The following is a 23,214-nucleotide window of genomic DNA, read 5'->3' as shown; positions in this document are numbered from 1 at the left end:
ATTTCAGAGCCAACTGATGATGATAAAACTTTAACCCAATTATTCTAACCTTTAGATAACATCATGTCAGCCTCCATTCTGGTTCTTCTCCCTCCTTCCCTTCTGGGACCTCTCTGTCTCCCCAGCTCCTAGCTCCTCCTCCCTTTTCCTGTCCAATCACAGGCCGGCCACTGCCCTAATGTGATTGGACAGAGAAAATCCTGCAACAGGGAAGTAACATGTTTGTGAGGAAATATACTATTGAAAGCGTATATGCAGGATGTTTTTCATAGTTGTTTCTCAATATTAATGACATTTTCTTTCTTTTTGTAGGTAGAGGAAGAAAGGTGAGTTTTACTTAGCACGATTCCTTTTTCATAGGCAAAATTCTTTCTGAGAATATCTGCATGGAACTGTGCTCTGAACTGTATGGAAACATAGCTTAAATATCAATCATAGATGCCACCCACTCATTGGTATTTAAGGATGTCACTGTAGTTTTTTTTTTTTTTTTCTTTTTCTTAAATGTGACAGGTTAGGAATACAACAGTGTGGTTTTGATTAGAAAAACAAGAGTGCATAAAAATGATGGGACCTGTCAGGAAGTTAACTCTGGCTATATCCAGAGTGTTGAGTGAGATAAGGTCTTCTGAGTATTTCCTTTGCTTCCAAAATTCTCTGTTGCTCACAGATTTGGCTTCATAGTTAGGTGAAATAATAATATATGTGAGAAAAGAAATTAAGAAAATTCAAATGCATTCCTCCCCGCAGTCCTTGCTCTTAGAATATATGTGTTGAAGTCATACTTCATTTCCCCAGTTGCTTAATGGAATATAACATTTTATAATGTGTTAATTGATATTAATGCATTAATAATGATGGGTTCAAGAAGATAATCAAGGAATCAAAATAGTCAGACACAATGATGGCATTAAGGAGATCAAAAATCACAGAAAGACAAATACTGAGACAGGTAACACTAAATAGTATGTGGGGAAATACACTTGAGACCACACAATCAAAAAACCAGTATATATACTTCAACAGTCCATAGTTCTACTATTCAAACGGAAAGCCACTGCCATCTGCTTTGCTTGCTGTGCCTGCACTGAGGGATGTAGACTGGCCTGGCAGTCTCTTACCATGCAGTTCACATTTTCAAACTCTCCCCTCAGAGGTTGAGGAAGTACACAAGTAGAACAACTGCACCTTTTGTTCAGATGAGGCAAGCATGTTTACCTTCATTTACCTCTTGGCATTTGCTATGAATTCCATGAAAGGGAAACAGGTGGCAAGAGTGGTATATGATGTTCCTGAAAACCCTGTTACCTAGGATGTGTGTGAAACTCAAGTACTCTCCTCTAGGTTTCTTTTTGTGATTTGAATCTTTAGGGAGATGTTTCAGCTATGTTCTGTCTTTATATCTTTTCCCCTGACCTTTTTGAATTGTAGTCAATTCGTTGCTATTGATGTAGTGAAAATTGAAGCAAAACAAATCTTTGCTCATTTAATATGCTAGATTTGTTTTTATGTCCTTTAGATGAGTAGAAATTTTATCCACAAATAATGTCTGGCAGAATGCCTTGATGATTAAAGATTAACTTTTTGTTCTCAAGGTTAACATTTCTTAGAAATGTCCAGTGATTTCCATAGGCTAATGTGACGTTATTTCTCTAAATACTTTATATTTTCTAATTGGCATCTTTTCTTTTAAACAATCTTCCTAGGGACAAAAAGGAGAACCAGGATTAGTGCCTGTTGTAAGTATTGTATATTTGTATGTTACATTATATATATATATATATATATATATATATATATATATATATATATGTATATATATATATATATATATGTGTGTGTGTGTGTGTGTGTGTGTGTGTGTGTATGTGTGTGTATTTATATTACAAACATGACTGTAAGAGTTGTATATTATTGCTTTCTCTCAAAAAGAAAGTAATTTTATAATGAAAAAAACAGTATAACATGAATAAGATAAAATGCAATATTATTTGATACAATATTCTACATTAAATTTTATAGTCATATGACTGACAATACAAAATCATGATTTTAAAATATTTAATGTATCATATGTATAGATATACTGTCAGTTCATATTCTTGTTCTTGGTTTAATGTTCCACAATTTTAGAAGTGTGCTATACCCGATCCTCGTTGAAATTTCCCACTAATACAAAATCCTTAGGGTGTATTTATCCTAGTACTTAAGCAGAAGATTCACCATGGTATTATGGAATTGCTATCATTTCAACTCACAGATTTTATGGCAGTTTTCATCAAAAGTACAGGAAAAGAGTACACAGTTAATTGTCTGGTATTAGACACATTTTTACTTTACCTTTAAATTCCATTTTTTTTCTCAATTTTCTTGAAAAGTAAATACTTCCTGTAGTTTCCCCCTTTCATGTTTGCTATATCTTAGATTCCAAATATTTGACATTTATTAAGCCATATAATTCTATGAGATTATTTCATACACACCATTTGCATTTGAGTCTTCATACAAATTGTCACTTGAAGAAGATTAGTACACAGAGAATATGCAATCGGTTCAAAGTCACACAGTTGTCCTGAAGGTGAAATGTTAGGCTTAGTGCCCTTGTCTTCAGTGTGGGTGTATCACTCTCCATTGCAAATACTACATTCCTATTTTAGAGCTCAAACTAGGTGACACTTTAACTCCTAAGGCAGGGGGAGTACCACTGGTTAAGAACATCTACATTCTTAAAGATTCAGCTGTGCTTTTTTTTTTTTTTTTTTTTTTTTTTTTTTTTTTTTTAATTCATCAGACTACTGAGTTTTCCAAGTCTTGGTGTAAAACTTTGCATTTACAAATGTCCTTCTTCCGTGTTTAGGTAACGGGTATACGTGGTCGTCCAGGACCTGCAGTAAGTATTTTTCTCCAGTATTTCTTGTGAATACTGAGCATCTTTGTTGACAAGGTATACATGTGGAAACAGCAGGCCACAGAAAAGTGCTTGGTCTCCCAAGATATTTTACTTCAACCCATTTCAGATTTAGATTTTGTATTTTGAAGCAATGCATGGCACACAAGGGCCAGCTTCATTCTGAAGTTGATAAGCTTTATTTTTCCTTATGCATTAATTTTTCTGCTGGTGAAAAGGAAAAGCAAGCTTTGTTTACATTGCTAATATTTTATTGACTGTGTTCTTTAAATAACATATTTAAAGAGTGCATTTGTATGCTGACTGATTAAGAGAGATTTATTTACTTAAGTAATACTTTGCAATAGAATTTGAGAAGTTATATACTAGCACAAGAGATTTCTGGCTTTGCTTGAAGACTAATTATCTTGAACTTGGAATATCAACAGTGTTTTAAGGTAACTAATGAATAATGTGTGCTCACATACATAACATTTAAATCTCAAAACCCACCAGATCTTTTGAAATTGAATACTAACATAGCTCTAACAGACTTATTTCAGGCCATTGTAAGTTTCTGCTTTTACACAATGTTATTGAGCAGGACATGGAATCAAGACACATAGTTCCTACTTTTCAGGAGGCTGAGGCAAGAGGATTCTTAGAGCCAAGGAGTTTCAGGGCTGCTCTGTAAAACAACTTAATTCAAAATCAAATAAAACAAAAGCAACAGTACTGTTTGTTGAAACAAATAATAATTTTGAAATAAAATATTTGTAAGTAGAACAGTAATTGTGGCAAGTATAATTTGAGACATTATAAGCAAATTATATTTGTGTGTATGTATGCAGTAAAAATAATATATTAAGTCATCTAGTGAATACATGAAGTGAAAGAAAACTGGCAGCAGCAGGCAGACCAGTGATGACTGACCTGGAATGTTGTGAACCTGTTTGAATGCACATATTTTACCAGATAATTGATAATTTAGGATCCACACTTTTATGCAAGTCTCTACACCTGAACTCTTTTTTTTTTTTTTTTTTTTTTTTTTTGTGCTTAGATCTTAATGGACAATGATTTACACTAGGAGAAGTCTGTAAAAATGGTGCTTAAAGATACACAATTACTAGTTACCCTAATATGCTTAGCTACACAGCATCTTTCTTTATGTGTCATCTAATTCTTTACAGATCTTCAAACTTCGCTCTGCCCTTTTGTGGATAAAATAATCACACACACAGACTTTGCTGTCCAGTCTTCCAGTGCTCTAAATTGAAATGTCATGTTTCTGTGTCAATGTTCTTATATCAATTGAATCCTTAAAATATCATTCATAAATGTTTATGTTCATAATCCTCATTTATGCTCTTATGCTCTAGGGCCCCCCAGGATCACAAGGACCAAGAGGGGACCGAGGCCCTAAAGGAAGACCTGTAAGTATACATCCAATGAGCTGATTTGCACTTTCTACCTTGAGGCACTGTTACAATAAATTCCACAAAATTTATGTTCATGAAATGATCTTTTAGCTGTCCAAATTCAGAGCAAATTACTGCATGAAAAGTATTGACCTGTGTTTCCTAGAGAGATACTATAACTGAAATCACTTATTCTTTATAAAGTCAAATTAAAATCAATTTAACTTAAGAAACAGGGTTAGTGAATTGTGGTGAGATCGCAAGTTATCATTCATTGGTAAATAATGAGAAGAATGTGTAGTCAAGGTAAAACACCCGAACTCTATGACTTTTAGTTAGCTGTGAAATACACAACTGGATAGAGGAAGAAGACATTAATTAATGAGTAAAATTTACTTTCATTTACAAAGAAAATTTATTTCCTAGGAAGAATTATTTTCTTTCCAAGGTACAGCTGCTACAGAGGGCTAAAGCATGACATCATCCAGCCACTGTATAGACTCATTATCTACTTGGATACAAGCTATATTATTTTGTTTTCATAATTATATTTTTCTTACATTCCACTCTAAAATCTATAGTATTTCATATTTTGAATGGCTGGATTAAATTTTTGTTGCTATTATTGTCCCATATTTAGGTTAGAAAAAAAAATTCATGTCATTTAATTTTTATCTCCAATTGTAGCTACTAAAATTTAATTCTCAATGGAAATTTAGCTGTTCAAATATGTTGTCAGTATGTAAGTGGAAGAAATAGATAAGCAAAGGGATAATCCATGTCTTACATGAATAGAATATATTTTAAGTCACACTGTTATGAACACTTGCTTCTAGTGTCCTTAAAAAGCATCTACACATTTCTCCAAGAACGGAACACTTTTACAATGGAGCTGTCCTTAGGGATGGAATTCATAGCCCTGTAGGTGAATGACAGTTCCCCCAAGCAAGTTGGGACCATTTGTGGGGGAAGAAATTGCATTCTCTCATTCTGCTGCGCTCTCTCCATTGCTGTCCCACTGAGCTACTTTGCAGTATTAATAGTTTAAAAGCTTTTAGCTCTTCAGGTGTCACTAGAGTATGAAAATGGCAGGCAGAAGGTGAATTCTATTGGGTGGAATCCAGGTGGTTACACAGAAAACATATTTTACCAATGTACTTGTACTACACACACACACGCGCACACACACACACACACACACACACACCCCTCTATCATCTATCTATCTATCTATCTATCTATCTATCTATCTATCTATCTATCTATCTATCTACTTATCTATCTAGATATAGATATAGATATTTGATGACACTGCCCAATGATACATGGAAGTTGCTGTGAAAATAATGATTGCAGATTCAGAATTTCTGGTTAGAAAACTATGAATTTAATCCCTATCCCCTCTCCCGTTTTTTCTTTCATATCGAGGTAGTTGTTTCCTATCTTAGTCCCATGGTAGAGAATGTTGATCAGATATAATTCTGTGTTTGGGTATAAAAATAAAAGCAGCTATTTAAAAGAGTATAGAGCAATTACTACTACAGGTGACCTTCTTCTTCTTCTTCTTCTTCTTCTTCTTCTTCTTCTTCTTCTTCTTCTTCTTCTTCTTCTTCTCCTCCTCCTCCTCCTCCTCCTCCTCCTCCTCTTCTCCTCCTCCTCCTCTTTCCAACTCTCTCCAAATACACTCCTTTGTTTCCTTGAGAAAAGAGCAAGCCTCCCAGTGATATCAACTGAACACAGAGTAACAAATGCAATAAGACTAGGCATAACCCCTCAGACCATGGCTGGATAATACAACCTGATAGAAGGAAAAATGTCCCACAATCAGACAAAAGAGTCGATGCTTTCACTCTCACTGTTAGGAGTCCAATAACAACAGAAAAACCCCAGTTAACAGCCACAGCATGTATGCAGATGCCCCATTAAGGCCTTGTGATTGCTGCTTTTAGATTTTTTTGAGCCTGGGCTGGAGATGGCTCAGCAGGTAAGGGCACTGACTGCTCTTCCTGAAGTCCTGAGTTCAAATCCCAGCAAGTACATGTTGGCTCACAACTATCTGTAATGGGATCTGATTCCTCCTTCTGGTGTGTCTGAAGATAACTACAGTGTACTCATCATATTTATAAGACAAATAAAATCTTTAGATTCTTGGAACCCTTGTGAGCCCTGTTTAGTTGATTCTGTCGACTCTGTTCTACTGGTGTCCTTGATCGCTCTGGCTCCCACAATCATTCCTACCCCCTTTCTTGTATGAGTACATTCCTCTGATAGTCTCAGCAGTGGTAATATATGTGATGGCAGGTCAATCATTAGCATTTCTTAATCAATTTCTTCTGATTTGTAGCTTTTGCTGATTATCTTGGTATAAATATCATCACTAATCTCTAGCTACAAGCATATCACAGAATACCGATAGGTAGAAGATTTTGATTCATGACACAATCCTCCTTGGAGATATTTGCTGGATTGAGGCCTTTACTGTCACAATAAGGAGTGCTATGAAAATCATTCCAGTTTCTAGCACTATCAAACAATACAAATCATTTACATCATGTAGTGTGGTTTCTTAACTTTAACACTATAAAAGTCTTGAACCAGAAAACTCCTTATATGTTGTGGGATTGTTGTCAGTTCTACCTACCAGATGTCAGTAGCAACCCTCATTTCTCTTCTAATTGTTGCAAATAAAAATGACTTGATGCTGCCAAATCTAGGCAAAATTGTACTGGATAGAGTAGTACTAATTAGATAGAAACTCATGAAGCCAGTGACCACCATGATTCTGTCATCAAAAGTCCCTGGTTTAGAGTGTATTATTCAAATTGCTTCACACTCAAAGGTTTTTGGTTTAGAGTACATTATTATCCAGGTTACTTCATGTTGACAAACTCGTCACTTATCTGGAGATGAACATTCAATCATATGTTAAGTACAAATTGCATGTGACACCAAAGGAATCATCTGTGCAGTGAAACATGCACCAATTATTGCAGCTGTAACATTCCATAATGTACCCATGTGCATGGTTACGTGTGCAGGACTTTGTGCAATCAAACTGCTAACCCGCAGGAGGTACAAAGTTCTTGTGGAGTATGCAGCTTTTCTTCATGTGAACGTTTAAAGTTTGCCACCTAGTGGCCATCCACAAGTACTTTTATGCAGAGTGCTGCCTGAGAGTATTCTGGGGGGATGGAAGAAAAATGATGATACACAGAACATTTCCTTCCCTAACACAAAATTTATATGACTAACTTTAATTGGAAATATAAAATGTATTTTAATGTATTCCCAATTCTAGTTTATTTTTATTTTTGTCAGTAAAATGTCCACATAATGTTTTTCTTATTCTCATTAAATTGTTTACTTTCATTTTGTTTTAGAAAAATTTCATAAATGTTTATTAATTTAAATTTCAAATTGTGTTAGACCAAAACACAATGGATATTTAAAGGCGATTCCAGGAGACTATGGAAGAGTCCAAATCAGACCCAGCTTGGCATCTGATCCATCTTAACCAACGAATATGTTAGCAGTTTAGAGAGTTAATCTAACCAGATCTTTTTGTTCACATAAAAAATAAATATTTTTTCTGTTTATTTTGGAACTGTTTCTGGAGTTAACATTTTACTTTTGTTACCTTTTTGTATATAATAACAGTTATCATTTAGTAGTTTAATTGGGGGGCAGTGAGAACTGTGAATAAGCTCAAGTACTACTCCAGTGTTCTGGTGTAGAGGTAAAAGGTGTCTTCACACTGTGTGATCCAGGAGCCTGACTCAAAAGCTGGAATCAGCTTGCTCATGCCTACAGAAAGAGTTTAGCGAATTGCCAGTGGTTTAGGGCCAAGAAGGAGGTTGATTTTTAAAATGTAAGAATGTTTTTCAAGAAGTTAAGTTTTGAATTTTCTAGAGTGACTTTTCTACCTTATTACAAAGCCATAAATGGTTTTGTTTTTTGTTTTTGTTTTTATTTTTGGCCCAATACTGAAAGACATGGATTCTTGAATATAGCAAAATATGATTAACCAGCTACTTCAGCTTGTTAATATTGCTGCATTATTGGTCCTAACTGTGGGCCAAGAAGAGCTACCCTCTTGACTAAGAATTAGAAGCTTCCATTATTTTTAAACAGCAGCATACCACTTTACTTAAACTCCATGTTTAGTGATAAAAGTGAAATTATCTGGTGACTAATGTGTTCTTCTCTTTCTTATCGGAGCTTATTAAGACTTTTAAGATTAACACACAGACACACACACACACACACGCGCGCGCGCGCGCACACACACACTCACATTCACATGTCTGATAGGAATGATGAAGCTGGGAGATGTAGCTTTTTCAGACTTGAGGACTTGGCTATTTCCCAAGCTGTCCTCAGAATGTGGGTTAGGAGGAGGGTGGGGCTTGGCAGCATGGTTTAGTGATCAATCCTCTGAGAACTAGACTCTGCTGGATCACAGTGCCTTGCCTCTGAATTCTCATTGGTCTGGTTGACCACTTGGGTGAGAAGGAAAGTAAAATGTGCCAGACTTAAAGTATAGAAGAGTGAAATGGGCAAATGTTATCCACAATATTGGGAGACAACCATGCACCAGATATTCTGCAAGTCTTTTGTACTTTGGAAGATGAAATATACCAAAAAACTCTACTGAGGTCCTTTATAATTTTGGGTAAGATAGGGTGGACTCAGATTAAGCAGGCTCTTTCTAGTTAACTGTAACATGCTGTAACAAGACAGGCGAGTGAATTTAGAACCTGTTTTTAAAATTCACATAAGCATCAAAATCTCACCAAACAAAGCTCATTCTAAATGCTGCTAAAGTGAAGTGATTTTCTGATTATTCTAAGATTTCATACATCAAGTAAAATTCTTACTAAGACTACATGTCCATAGCAGAAGTGCTGGACTGTGTTGAAACTGACAGTGTTTAGATTGTCTGTTTATAATTATCATGACTGCTATGTAAAACTGCATTTAGCTTTCTACAGACACATTTTAAAATGGTTCTAATGACAGCTGGTTTTCTTTTCTAGGGTCCTCGTGGTCCTCAGGGAATTGATGGAGAGCCAGGTGTGCCTGGTCAGCCAGGTGCTCCAGGACCTCCTGGGCACCCCTCTCACCCAGGACCTGATGGCATGAGCAGGGTGAGTTGTGTGTAATAACTAGGTTATTGTAATAACTAGGTAACATGAAAATAATTAATTCATTCTTATGTTGTTAGACTGTATCAGTTCAGAGGTTGATGGCTTACTCCAAAACCTGTATAGTATATGTGAACCTCCTATGAACAACAGTGAAACTGATAAATCCATGATAGATTGTTGGAAAAACACAAAGTGTTATTTTCTGAAGGCTTGTATCAAATTATTTGCTTTTATTCCAAACCTTTGGGTTTTGTTTTTTTTTTTTTTCTGGTTGACCAAGGCACTGTCCACACAATGAACTAAAGAACATACATTTCTGTCCTGCTGTTTCCCAGACTACAAAAACTGGCAAAAACAAGCCAGTATCCTCTGGGAGAGGATGCATGTCTATGATGATGGGAAGAGCAGGAAGTTGTACAGACTCTTGGGGCAGACCTTTTGGTCATCATGGCAAATGCTGACAAGAAACAGTTTATACAATAAAGGATTTGTTTTAGTTCACAGTGTGAGAAGTTCCCATCCATGGTTGCTTGCTCCATTGTTTCTAAGTCTCTGCTGGGGCAGAGCATTATGGCCTAATGTGGGGAGATTAAATACTCCCCTTCTCCCTGGCCAGGAGAGAAGACAAATAAAGGAAAGGGTTTGGGAAAAGACATAGGTCCCAAGAACATGCCCCCAGTGACTAATTTTATTCAGCTAGACCTCATTTGTGAGTGTTTCTTCATCTCTCATCAGTGGATGGAGTCATTGATCAGGTAATTCCATAGAGAAGTTACTTCCCATCAATCTACTTGTAAACATTACACTGGGGACTAAGATTTTATTTTTTTATATTTGTTTATTTTTGAGATGCCCCCTACCCCTATGAGTTTCAGATTTCCATTCATTTTTCTGGTCATTTGGCCTTCTTTCCTGTCCTTCCCCACACCTGATCCTGAAACCACCCCTATTCCCCTTCCCATCCTCTCCCCCACCCAGTCCCCTTCCTCCATCTGCCTCCTATGGTTATTTTATTACCCCTTCTAAGTGAGAGTCAAGCTTCCTCACTTGTGAATTCTTTCCTGTTTAGCTTCTTTGGGTCTGTGGAGTGGAGTGTAGGTAACCTGTATTTTATGGCTAATATCCACTCATAAGTCAGTACATACGATACATGTCCATCTGGGTCTGGGATATCTCACTCAGAATGATATTCTCAAGTTCCACCAATTTGCCTACACAATTCATGATGTCTTTGTTTTTAATAGCTGAGTAGTATTCCATTGTGTAGATGCACCACATTTTCTTTATCCATTCTCTAGTTGAGGGAAAATTAAGTTGTTTTTCCAGTTTCTGGTTATTTTGAATAAAGCTGCTATGAACATAGTTGAGAAAGTGGGGGCCCAAAATTTTAACACAGACCTTTTTTGGGGGTGTGTTGGTGGAGCCACAGTCAAACCACAACAGGATTACAAATATTCCTTAAATGTTAATATCCTACTTTAATCAAATAAAATGCTTTGTTCTGTCTACTCAATTGAACTCTTGGTGGAGGCATATGCTACTTAGTATACCACATAGTACAGGTGAACTTATGGAGTCTGAAGATTACTAGTGTTTTACAACTGTTCATACATTTGCTTCTAATTTAAGAATGAATTGTCTGCTTATTTTTTTGAACAATACAGATATTTCCCCACTATAATCTGGAAATTAATAAAACTGCTGAAATATAGTTAAACAATTTTGGCCAGTTTAATTGCCAGAGTATCTTAAAGGTCATAGAGAATGTGTAAAGCTGTTTCCAATTTTTGGAACAAGCAGAAATTGACTGAAATGATTATGAAAATTTTGTCAACTTACTTTAAGTCATTTTTTAGGTTATTTTCCATGAGTGAATAAAGAACACCATTTACTTAAAATGGAATCTGGCAACTTTAGGATAAATATTTAAAATGCATTCTTTAAGCTTTGTTCTGTTATTAGCATGTCCCAGGGATGGGAAGAAGCCAAATGAAGATCCCAGAATCCATAGCTGTCGACTGTGTTCTTGTCAGATGGCCCTTGCTTTTGTCTGGTCTCAGGCATATACCCCATTGCAGCATTTCTTTTCTGAACCAGTATACTTACAAAATGCTCTGGGAGAGAATGGTCCATCAAAACCGCACAACTAATTTTTTTTTAATGTGCTAAATTCAAATGTTTAAAATAGTTGTTAGAAGAGTCTTGTTTGAACATGGTAGAGTGTGCACTTTTCTCACTATTAAAAGTATGTTGATGCACATCTTTTACAGTGGAAACATTGTCAACACTTTATTTTATAGCCTTTTTCAGCTCAGATGGCTGGGCTGGATGAAAAATCTGGACTTGGAAGTCAAGTAGGACTCATGCCTGGCTCTGTGGTAAGCATGAAAGTTATGGATAAAGTATTTGTTGAAAGAAGCTTAAGTTAGCTAGTTAAAGGCCAATGAGGTGGCTCAGTGACTGCTGCCAAGACTGCTAATTTAAGATCAACCCCCAAGAAACATATGAAAGAAGAGTATAAACACTTCTGACTTCTACATGTGCAACATGGCACACACACACACATACACACACATACACACACACACATACTCACAAGCACATGTACACATACCCACACGTGCAATTGTATACATGCAGACAGACACATATATGCACTTATGAATACAAACACAAGCACACACAAACACACACTCACACATATGCACACACTAACACACAGAAAGGAACATACACACTCACATATGCATATATACAAGCTCACACACATATACACATACACACATATACACAAGCATACAAGCAGACACACACACAAACATTATAAATACTAAGAAAATTAAAATATTTTAAAACACACTTATTAATACCTTTAATTTACTTAGCAAGTCCTGCTGTGTGCAATTTAAAAGGCTAGTTGCGATCCATTCATACCCATGGTAAACATTTGTGAACATCAGTAAACTCTGTCTACATATTTCATTTAGTACTTGAGGAAGTACAGGACATAACTACCACCATCACACAAAGACTGTTCCTTTATAATGTAAAAGTGTATTTATTATCTTTTATTGTGCTGATTAGAAACACTGACTTGGAAGAGCATTCAAATAGATTTCCATTTGTATGAGTTCCTAATGGCCTAACAGGCTTTGGCTACTTCACTCCAACAACTCTGCTTCCTGGCTAGTCCTCTTTCGTCTCTGGTCTCTTGAATTTTCCATCTCCTCAGGTTACTTTAAAGTTGGCTATTTGAAGAATTCTAGAGTGTGAGAAAAAATTAACACTCTTCAAGTCAACTCTCCCATGCCTTTTGATCATAATAATTCAAAATTGCTCCATGTTAATGAAATGTCAGACAATAAGAAGTGAAGGTATACCTCATAGATTCTCACTCCTTTTTCATCCTTAGGGCCAGTTTAGGACACCTCAAACATGATTTGTGTATTTTCTAAATTACCAGTGGCACTATTGACTGGTTGGTTTGTGATAATTTTCTGAGATACCAGATTTATATATTTAAAGTTGAAACTACACATATATTTATACCTGCATCTTATCAAAATGTTATTTATTTTTAAGGGTTTTTTTTTACTTAAAATTAATATTTTATTAGCATATTTTAATTGTACATAGAAATGGCATTGAATTTTAAAAATTTTTTATTAGATATTTTCTTTATTTACATTTCAAATGTTGTCACCTTTCCTCGTTTCCCCTCTAAAAACCCCCTATCACATACCCCCTCCCCCAGCTCACCAACCCACCCACTCCTGCTTCCCTGTCCTGGCATTCCATTACACTGGATCATTGAGCCTTCACAGGACCATGAGCCTCTCCTCCTATTGATGTCCAACAAGGCCATCCTCTGCTACATATGCAGCTGGAGCCATGGGTCAGTCCCTCCATATGCACTCTTTAGTTGGTGGTTTAGTCCCTGGGAGCTTTGGTGGGTACTGGTTGGTTCTTACTGTTGTTCCTCCTATGGGACTGAAAACACCTACAATGGCATTTTTTTTTTCATGTACAGAATTTAATAATGTTCATTCTTGAGTTTTCCTTGTTTGCCCTTTTCTATTAACCTTTCTCTTTCCAAGCAGCCATTCTACCTCCACACTTTATTTTTTTTTTATTTTTATTACATATTTTCCTCAATTACATTTCCAATGCTATCCCAAAAGTCCCCCATAGCGCCCCCCACTTCCCTACCCACCCATTCCCATTCTTTTGGCCCTGGCATTCCCCTATATTGGGGCATATAAAGTTTGCAAGTCCAATGGGCCTCTCTTTCCATTGATGGCCGACTAGGCCATCTTTCGATACATATGCAGCTAGAGACAAGAGCTCCGGGGTTCTGGTTAGTACATCATGTTGTTCCAACAATAGGGTTGCAGATCCCTTTAGCTCCTTGGGTACTTTCTCTAGCTTCTCCATTGGGAGCCCTGTGATACATCCAATAGCTGACTGTGAACATCCACTCCTGTGTTTGCTAGGCCCCGGCATCGTCTCACAAGAGACAGCTATATTTGGGTCCTTTCAGCAAAATCTTGCTAGTGTATGCAATGGTGTCAGCGTTTAGAAGCTGATTATGGGACGGATCCCTGGCTCCACACTTTAAAGGTCCTTTTTTTTTCCTCAGTAGCTAGCATGCATAATGAACTAAAAATAGCTTAGAGGCTTTTACTCGATTGAACTTGATTCTAGTTAAACTGATTTTGCCTTATAAACTTTGGCATTATGTTTTCTTGTTCTCATACAGAATTAAAATTTCCTGAAGTCTGCATTTCTCTTCTCCTGGTTTCTTGTGGTTTGGGGAATCATTTAATGTGTAGATAAGGAAGATTGCTTATACTTTTAACATATGTTGTGAAAGAAAAAAAATGTTTCAGAGAACTCAGTACCCAGATAATTTTAAACTGACATTGGAAATTACCCAACAAGGACTGTTGGTTTCATAAACTGTTAACTTAGATTGTTATTTAAGTTAGGCCACTGTGGAGCTGAAGCATCAAACTGGCTGTCTTTGATAACTATGTGCCTGCCAAGATGTTCCCTTTTTCAGATGGTTTACTTTGTTAGAACCACCCATTTGCACATGTGCAGGCCCTTGTCCTAAAGAAACTGGGTGTGCATAGGCATGGTCATCTCTCCTTATGACGCAGAGAATTCACAATGAAATTATCACAACTGTCACTCAAACTTAACCTCCCAGAAGAGCAAGTTTGGGCGTGTCATTATGGCCCTCTAGTCAGTCATCACAGTCCAAGTTTTAAACACATTCACCGTTTTAAAAATGTAAGTTGAAGAGATGAGGAAATGGCTCAGCTGGTAAGAGTACCTGATGTCTCAGAAATCCCAGGTTTGATTCTCAATACCGTTGTGGTGGCTTACAAACTATCCATAAGTCCAGTTCCAAAGGGCACAATATTCTCATATGGCATCCAAGACCAATAGACACACACGTGGTGCACAGGCAAACATAAAAGCAAAACACTTATACACCTAAAATAAAATAAATAAATCTAAAAAGAATAAGTATAATGTGACATAATATGATATAACTTTTTCCCACTTGTTTTTAAGGGTCCTGTTGGCCCAAGAGGACCTCAGGGTTTACAAGGACAGCAAGTAAGTGTTTTTATAATTAATTTATATGGCATAACATAAATAAAGGTCACAAATAAGCCTCATGTTTCATGACTACTTTAGACAGAACATTAAACTTTAGAATTCTCACCCGGATGGAAAGGCATCTAACAATTAATCCTTACCAATAAAGAAGGACATGCAGCTTTCTTTTTTCATAGTTTATTTTTTAAAGTAATGTGTGTGTGTTTCTCTCTCTCTCTCTCTCTCTCTCTCTCTCTCTGTTCATGTGTGTGTGTGTGTAGACCACAGACTGAAGTCATATATGTTATTTGTTCTTTGCTTGATTTATTGAGGCAGTCAGATGACTGGTTTGCCCCAGAGATGCCCTGTTCCCATTTCTGTTTAGCAAACACTGAGAGGACAGGATTGCCACTATATCTGCTCAGATTTTACATGGGTGGTAGAGGCCCACAGTCTAATTCTGCCCATGTCTACATAGCAAATGCTTAATCCACTGAGATGTCCCCTAGCTCTTACAGTTTCTTACTTGTCCTACATATTCATCATCTAACTTCTTTATATTATATTACACTAGGAGTTATGTTATGTGTCTTTGGTTCTAAAATAACACAGCATTATTTCATGTCCTATAAAGTCCCCATAATTGATTTTTTCCAAGCCTCTGGCTTTACAATAAGATAATAAGAGGTCACTTGCAATTAGTATTATTGTAAATTAAAGTCAAGATGGTTATTCTGTGGAATCTTGCTTGAAGAATATTCTAATACTATGTAGTTCCTTCCCACATCTACCAAATGTCAGTAAAACTATGATGTAGAACTATTTTACTCTTTGTAATGATTTAATGGGTATTAGCTAATAATACTTCAAAAGAAAAAAATCTTTACCTCAATCAAGGTAATCACATTGTCATGACTGTCTGTATGGACTTTTCTGATGGTAAGTACTGTTGTCTGAGCACACATTCTGTGGTAGCACTAGTCTATTTTAACACAAATTTATCTAAACAGACCAATGAACTAAGTCTTAATCTTATTCTAATTTTTCATAATGAAATTACATTATATTCAGTGTCAATAATTTATTAAAATTATGTATCTGGGAAGTGTCAGAGACAAATATCAATATTGTACCTTGTCAAAAGTACAGAAATTGGTATGCTGCTTTCCTTTGCTTCATTTATCATTTGTTCTCGATTTTAGGGTGGTGTGGGACCTGCAGGACCTCCTGGTGAGCCTGGCGAGCCTGGACCAATGGTAAATATGGAATAAGCATGTCAGCCCATGGCACATGGCTCTACTTTGATGATGTGTTGTGAGATTATTTGTTCTCCTAGGCTTTAGTAACTTAACAAGAAATGATAATCCTGGAAGCCCTGTGCTGTGGATGGCACTTACGTTCTGTGGATTTTAACTCAGAGCATGAATGTTGTAGATTGTATTGATACTAGATTTGAACAATTCAGTGGTTCTGTTCTTGTGCACCAGATCTGAGACACAGAGATAAAATTCAGAACATTAGTAATGGTACTTGATATTTTTTCATTGTCTTAATAGCATTTGAATGGTATTGGAAGGAGGAAGTAAATATTCTTCTCAGCATTTTCTTTCTTTCTTCCTTCTTTTCTTTTTTTTTTCTAATTTCTTAGGGTCCAATTGGTTCCCGTGGACCAGAGGGCCCACCTGGGAAGCCTGGAGAAGATGTAAGTTTCTATAGCACATTGCTTTGCAGTCTTAAAGAGGCTAACAAGGAGCTACAAGGGTCAGGAGAGTATTCTGGTCTGATTCCTATTTCATTTCCTCATTCCTTCAGCTCCTATTAAATCCATTCTAAAATGTAGAGCACAGGTTAAGGTTTTCCAAAATTAGAAAGAACTCATTATTATGAAAGTGCTAAATTATTAAATACTATCTCTATGATATCCTCCAAGATTTTTATTGATATTTATCTTTGAAAACAAACAAAAAGCCACAACATTTTGTCTTTTAGAAGGCTGGAAAGATGACTTACTTTAAACATGGAACACATGTTTATTTTATTTTACTTTTTTACTGTGCTGGAATCAAACTTGGGGGATTTTTTCATGATAGACAGGGTCTCTATCTTGAGCTGTGCCCCAGCCCTTTGCATGTAAATTCTGATGTTCTGAAAGTGTTAGATCAGAACAGGTTATTTTGCACCCATCTCTTATCATTGATAACTTAAAACAGTAGGATTAAATGTTACCAGAGAGAGAGCCCGGGTTCTGTCTTTACAGTTTGCAGCATAACACAAAAACTTGCTATAGATATATCATCTGTAATTTGACATGTAATCTCAGAGAATAGTATTTAATCTCTCTGTACCTCTCACCCCCTCTTTCACATTAAGGGTGAACCTGGAAGAAATGGGAATACAGGTGAAGTGGGGTTCTCAGGATCACCAGTAAGTAATGGTTATCAGTATGTTGCCATAAAGGTTAAAGAAAGTGAAACTTCCAGCTCATTGTACACACATGCATTAGTCATTGGGTAAATGCAGGCACACAAGTGATATCCTGTTATGTCAAAATGCAAACTGTGGAGGGACATTTTGCCAGCATTACAATGAATTCCAGTTCTCAGAATTGCATTGGTCCCAGATGAAAACCTTAGTGCCAAAACAATTGTATCATGATTATAATACACATGAATACTCCCAAAACTCAAAATTACCACATTTATGAAGTATTTATTGAAGCCATCAATGTGACCTATTTACATCAATGTGACCTGAGTCACATTGAGTTTTGTTGAGCTCTAAATATGTTTATTGTATAGCAACTCATCTGTTTGAAATAATAACTTGAGTTTGTTGCCTTGTGTGTGTTTTTAATCAACTGGGGACTAAACTGTGGACAGGATGCTCCTTTGGCTGCTCCCCAAGTTCTAATGTGTCCTGAAATCCTTTATTAATATCCTGGGCCCTAAAATCTTAGGAAGAGAGGTACTTATTGCCAGGATGTCTAACAGCTGTTTTATTCCCCCTCAATTCACCCAAGAAACACATATCTGTGAACTGATTCCACCAGAATTCAAGATCTAGAACCTTGAATATTCCTCAAACCTGCCTGTCGGACTCTCATATTGCTTTGTTTGGTTTGTTTTAGTGTGTGCTAGGTTAGAATGGAGAAAATAAGAGACAAAGGAAACAAAAATAATCCTCTAATTTGCCAACATGTGTAGTTTCTCTTACCCAACAGGCCCCAGCTTAATCCAGCCCCTCTTCATTTTAGTTCCTATAATTTCCTAATGTTTCTATGCTTATTATAACCACCCAGTACTCCATGACCCTCTGTTTACTTTCTGGAAAGTGATGCGGTTCATTGCTGGGATTTTGTTTTAAACAGATGAATGTTGATCTCTTACTGGGATTTATAGGGCTCTAAGGATTAGTTTCAATTATGAAGACAAACCCTCATCTTCCTGCTTTGCTCCCCTATATAAATAAATATATTTATATTTATTTATATTTATATATTTATAAATAAATATATCCCCTATATAAATAAAGCCTGGGTATAAATGTAGACAAAGGCATGAGGTTTAGCTACTAGGACAGAGATGTCCTTTTCGACCAATTCAGGCTGGAAACTTCGGTGACCTTCTGCACTCTTCATGGACTCAGAGCGTGTATGTCCATGGGGAGGAAAGCACTCTGCCAGCACAGCACAGATGCACGCTCAGAGAAACAGCATGCATTTGTGCTGTGATGACAGGCCTGAGTCAGCAGAATGAGAATGAGTCTTTATGAGTGTTAGTACATCTAGTTCATTTCCTCCTTATACTAAAGTATGTAATCACATGGGAATTCCCCCCACACCATAAAAGCTGAAGTTAACTATTATCTTGAAATAATCATCTCAGTTATTCTCACATAGACTTGGATGAGTGTGCACTGAGTTGCTTGCTCAGGGTGAAGGGAAATATACATCAGCAAGAGGGAGGGTACGAGTTAAAAAAAAAAAAACCAAAACAAAAAAACAAATAAAAAAAATAAAAAAGTCTTTAAGGGACTTCTTGATGTGAAAGATTTTCTAAGGAAGCTTGTGTCAACTGAAGAATTAGTGGCATCTCATCTCTTCTGAGAGACAATTAGTATACCCTTACATGCTCTAGTTTCAAAACACTAAAGAAATATTTACCCTGCAAGAAGTCACAGAAAATATTGCTGTGATAATATCATCTGATTTTTTTATTGTGTTGCTTATTCATTCATTTGGTAAATAGTGAATAAAGACTATAGTGTGTGGAATGGAATGACTCTGCCATATGTGGAAATGCTGGGACAAGAGAAGTTTTTCTGAAAAGATGGGTGGAAGTGATGAGTTTCTGAGGCATTAAAACTTTCCTTCAGTCATTTGCCAAGCTAATGATTATTTATAGCATAAGGCTCTGTGCTATGGGTCTTACTGATGATTTAAAATTATAGTTGAAATTTAACAGTGGTTTGTTAGTAGCAATGTGTACTATCTGGGTATAGACCCTTCCAGTGGCAGTAGTAATGAGAATTCAATGCAAAACTAAATTCATGCAGGCAGAGAATATGTGTGTGTTTTAGTTTCTGGGGTCTTAGCATTAAAGAAAAATATATGAAAAACCTTAAATATTGTTTAAAAGTAGCTATATAACTAGGTTTCATTTATGGCTGTATCTCTATTCTTTGTTTTAATGGGCTTGACTAGAAGAAACAGAGTTAGCAGAAATAGAAATGAATGAGTTAAACACAAAGCCACCCTCACATTTCCTGACTATTTTGCTGAATATTTTAGCTCCTCATTTACCTTTAAGCAGTCATCGCTTCTATAAAGCTTGTCTTGAACACTTACTATTTAAAAGTTAGGATTATATTATACTACTCATCCTATTGCCAATGTTCAGACAACAATAAAAATAATCAAAGTCCTTGGCTTACTACATACAAGGACCTCTTCTCTCTCTCTCTTTTTTTTTTTTTTTCCAGACAGGGTTTCTCTGTATAGCTCTGGCTGTCCTGGAACTCACTCTGCAGACCAGGCGGGCCTCGAACTCAGAAATCCGCCTGTCTCTGCCTCCGGAGTGCTGGGATTAAAGGCGTGCGCCACCACGCCCGGCGAACCTCTTCTCTTGTACCACAGATGAAACTCAATGGAAAGGAGACCTCTCCATACACTTATCTTTGTGTGTCACGTGCCCACTTCCAACAGTGTGTTTGTCTTTCTAGTTTTCATCACCCCAGTAACACTTTTATAGACAAAATCCAGTTCTTTCCTTTATTATGTTGTATATGATGTGTCCATTTTCTAAGTCATTTTGTTTTATTTGACCACAATGTGCCTATGTACCTTTCTCTCAGGGTGCTCGAGGCTTCCCTGGTGCTCCTGGTCTCCCTGGCTTGAAAGGTCACAGAGTAAGTTGTCCTATTTTCTGTTTTTTACTGAGTGGGGCATGGGGATAATTCAGTCAAACCCTTTGTAATTCCGAGTGCCAATTGTCCTTCAGTGCTTGCCATTGCAATGCTCTTCTGCATTACTAAAATCATAATGCTACCCTAAGTTTCCTTTGAATTTCATATGGTTCTATAAAGCTATACTGTGTTACAAGAAATGATATGGTGAGTGAAAAGATTCTCTGGCTTACAACCTCAGGTAATAAATGGATGCACTTAGTAAAAGAGACAAACATTGTATAGTGCAATGAGTGACATAATAAAAATGGTGATACTAGGTTAAAAAGTCTAACAAAGAAGTTTTCTAAACTTAAGATAATGAATAGTAACTATTAAATGTACTGTTCATAAATATAATCTATCATCAGCCATCTGCTATATATGTGTCTGTATTGGATATAGGTATTATCTCTTTATCTTCTCTCAAATTAAATGTCTAAAACCAAGGCAAAGCAATTATAAAAAATGGGGTAGTCACTCTTTGAGTAGTTGAAATTCCAAGAAGAATGTGTATTGCTGTATTATCTATCAAGTAAAAAAATTTTTTATGTCTTTTGAGGATTTGTTCCAAGACAACCCCTACCCAAGCATGCGTTTAAAAACTTTATATAAATCTGTAATCTGTCTAAGGTCACTATAGTTTTTTATAATATAGATTAAATTTCTAGGAAATCATTACATTTTTGATGACTGATGCTTTAAGCTGGTATTATTTGTAAAATTTTAGAAATATAGTAAGCAAGATTTTACTTGTGAGACTTGTTTACATGAGGCACTTTATGTAAATGTGCTTTTTGTTCTTTCTTCCTTTATGCTTTTTAAAATGATGAAAGATAAAAATATTTATGAATTTATATTGTCCTTTTCAGGGACACAAAGGTCTTGAAGGCCCCAAAGGTGAAATTGGAGCACCTGGTGCTAAGGTTTGTCTAACACTTGACTTACAGTACCAATTCAGTTGCTGTGAGCACCTTTTAAATAAGGAATAATATGGAGAGGAGAGGGACTTAAATAAATGAACATCCAAGTAAATAAAAAGTTTCCTGGTTGCTTTATTCTATGCAAAGACCTCTAGCCCTTCTTTCTTCCCCCAAATGATTTGTTTATATAGGTAGAGAAGATAGCACAGATGTATCAGGAATTCTTAAGAGGAGAACATAATTATGAGATATACACATGGAAAAATGTTTTTAATTTTATTTGTCAAATTCCTAAGAAAATAATTTAGTTACTTTTAACATTACAAAATTTTATTTGGGATATGTTAGACATGTAAGTTCCCACTGACTAGTGATTACAATTTCAATCCTTTTAAAATCCCTAGTTTAGATTTTATTTCTTTCTTTGGCAATTAAAGTTTCATTTAATTCTTAAGAAAGGATAGTAAAACAAACTCTGAAGTCTTCCCTTGAAAGCACATTTTTCAAATGTCCTTTTTGAAACTGTGCCTTCAAAATCATGCATGTTTAGGCCAGCAGTTTGGTAATGATATTTAAATTTCTCACCCTGTGATGTATTCTTACCTCTGCTTTAGGGTGAAGCTGGCCCCACTGGTCCAATGGGTGCTATGGGCCCTCTGGTAAGCATCACATTATTTGTTTCTTTATTTTTCGGGTTTCAATAAGAAAATTATCAAATAAAAAGACATATGTTAACTAGTAAATCACTCTGAAAAGTACCTGAGAGAAAAGCAACCAAAGCGAGTTAGATGTTTGATGTGAATTTTTGCCCTTCCTGAAGTCACTGGTCTTCTTGGCTGTTGGATGCTCTTACTTTCCATGCAGCAATCCAGAGTGACTCTTATATGTGTGTTATTTTGTGATTGGGTTACCTCACTTAGGATGATATCCTCCAGATCCATCCATTTCTCTAAGAATTTCATAAATACATTGTTTTTGATAGCTACATAGTACTCCATTGTGTAAATGTACAACATTTTCTTTTTTATGAGATATTTTCTTCATTTACATTTCAAATGCTATCCTGAAAGTTCCCTATGCCCCACCCTCCTGCCCTTCTCCCCAACCCACCCACTCCTGCTTCCTGGCCTTGGTATTCCCCTGTACTGGGGCATATGATCTTCGCAAGACCAAGGGACTCTCCTTCCACTGATGGCCGACTAGGCCATCCTCTGCTATATATGCAACTAGAGACACAGTTCTGGGGGATAGTGGTTAGTTCATATTGTTGCCAGGCACTGGCATAGCCTCACAAGAAAAAGCTATATCAGGGTCCTTTCATCAATATCTTGCTGGCATATGCAATAGTGTCTATGTTTGGTGGCTGAGTATGGGATTGATCCCTGGGTGGGGCAGTCTCTGGATGGTCCATCCTTTCGTCTCAGCTACAAACTTTTTCTCTGTTACTCCTTCCATGGGTATTTTGTTCACTATTCTAAGAAGGAATGATGTATCCACGCTTTGGTCTTCCTTCTTCTTGATTTTCTCGTGTTTTGCAAATTGTAACTTGGGTAGTCTAAGTTTCTGGGCTAATATCCACTTATCAATGAGTGCATATCATGTGTGTTCTTTTGTGATTGGATTACCTCACTCAGGATGATATCCTCCAGATCCATCCATTTGCCTAGGAATTTCATAAATTCGTTGTTTTTAATAGCTGAGTAGTACTCCATTGGTAAATGTACCACATTTTCTGTATCCATTCCTGTGTTGAGGGACATCTGGGTTCTTTCCAGCTTCTGGCT

The 23,214-nt window shown here is 36.4% G+C and overlaps 1 protein-coding gene across 1 annotated transcript in view; it reads left to right on the top strand.

Moving 5' to 3' along the window:
* Col5a2 (collagen type V alpha 2 chain) overlaps positions 1-23,214 on the top strand; it is an 87,956-nt gene that overhangs the window by 23,241 nt on the left and 41,501 nt on the right. Inside the window, exons 3-15 of the mRNA XM_085832132.1 lie at positions 313-326; positions 1,707-1,739; positions 2,858-2,890; positions 4,270-4,323; positions 9,345-9,455; positions 11,756-11,833; positions 15,039-15,083; positions 16,268-16,321; positions 16,714-16,767; positions 17,436-17,489; positions 20,418-20,471; positions 21,380-21,433; positions 22,045-22,089. Coding sequence (XP_085688258.1) covers positions 313-326; positions 1,707-1,739; positions 2,858-2,890; positions 4,270-4,323; positions 9,345-9,455; positions 11,756-11,833; positions 15,039-15,083; positions 16,268-16,321; positions 16,714-16,767; positions 17,436-17,489; positions 20,418-20,471; positions 21,380-21,433; positions 22,045-22,089 — 683 coding nt within the window. The remainder of the gene's footprint in view (positions 1-312; positions 327-1,706; positions 1,740-2,857; positions 2,891-4,269; positions 4,324-9,344; positions 9,456-11,755; positions 11,834-15,038; positions 15,084-16,267; positions 16,322-16,713; positions 16,768-17,435; positions 17,490-20,417; positions 20,472-21,379; positions 21,434-22,044; positions 22,090-23,214) is intronic.

Source organism: Mus caroli, unplaced genomic scaffold, assembly GCF_978045245.1.
Source record: "Mus caroli unplaced genomic scaffold, Mus_caroli_1 scaffold_1, whole genome shotgun sequence".
NCBI classification, from domain to species: Eukaryota; Metazoa; Chordata; class Mammalia; order Rodentia; family Muridae; genus Mus; species Mus caroli.
This window is presented reverse-complemented; position numbering and strand designations above follow the sequence as displayed.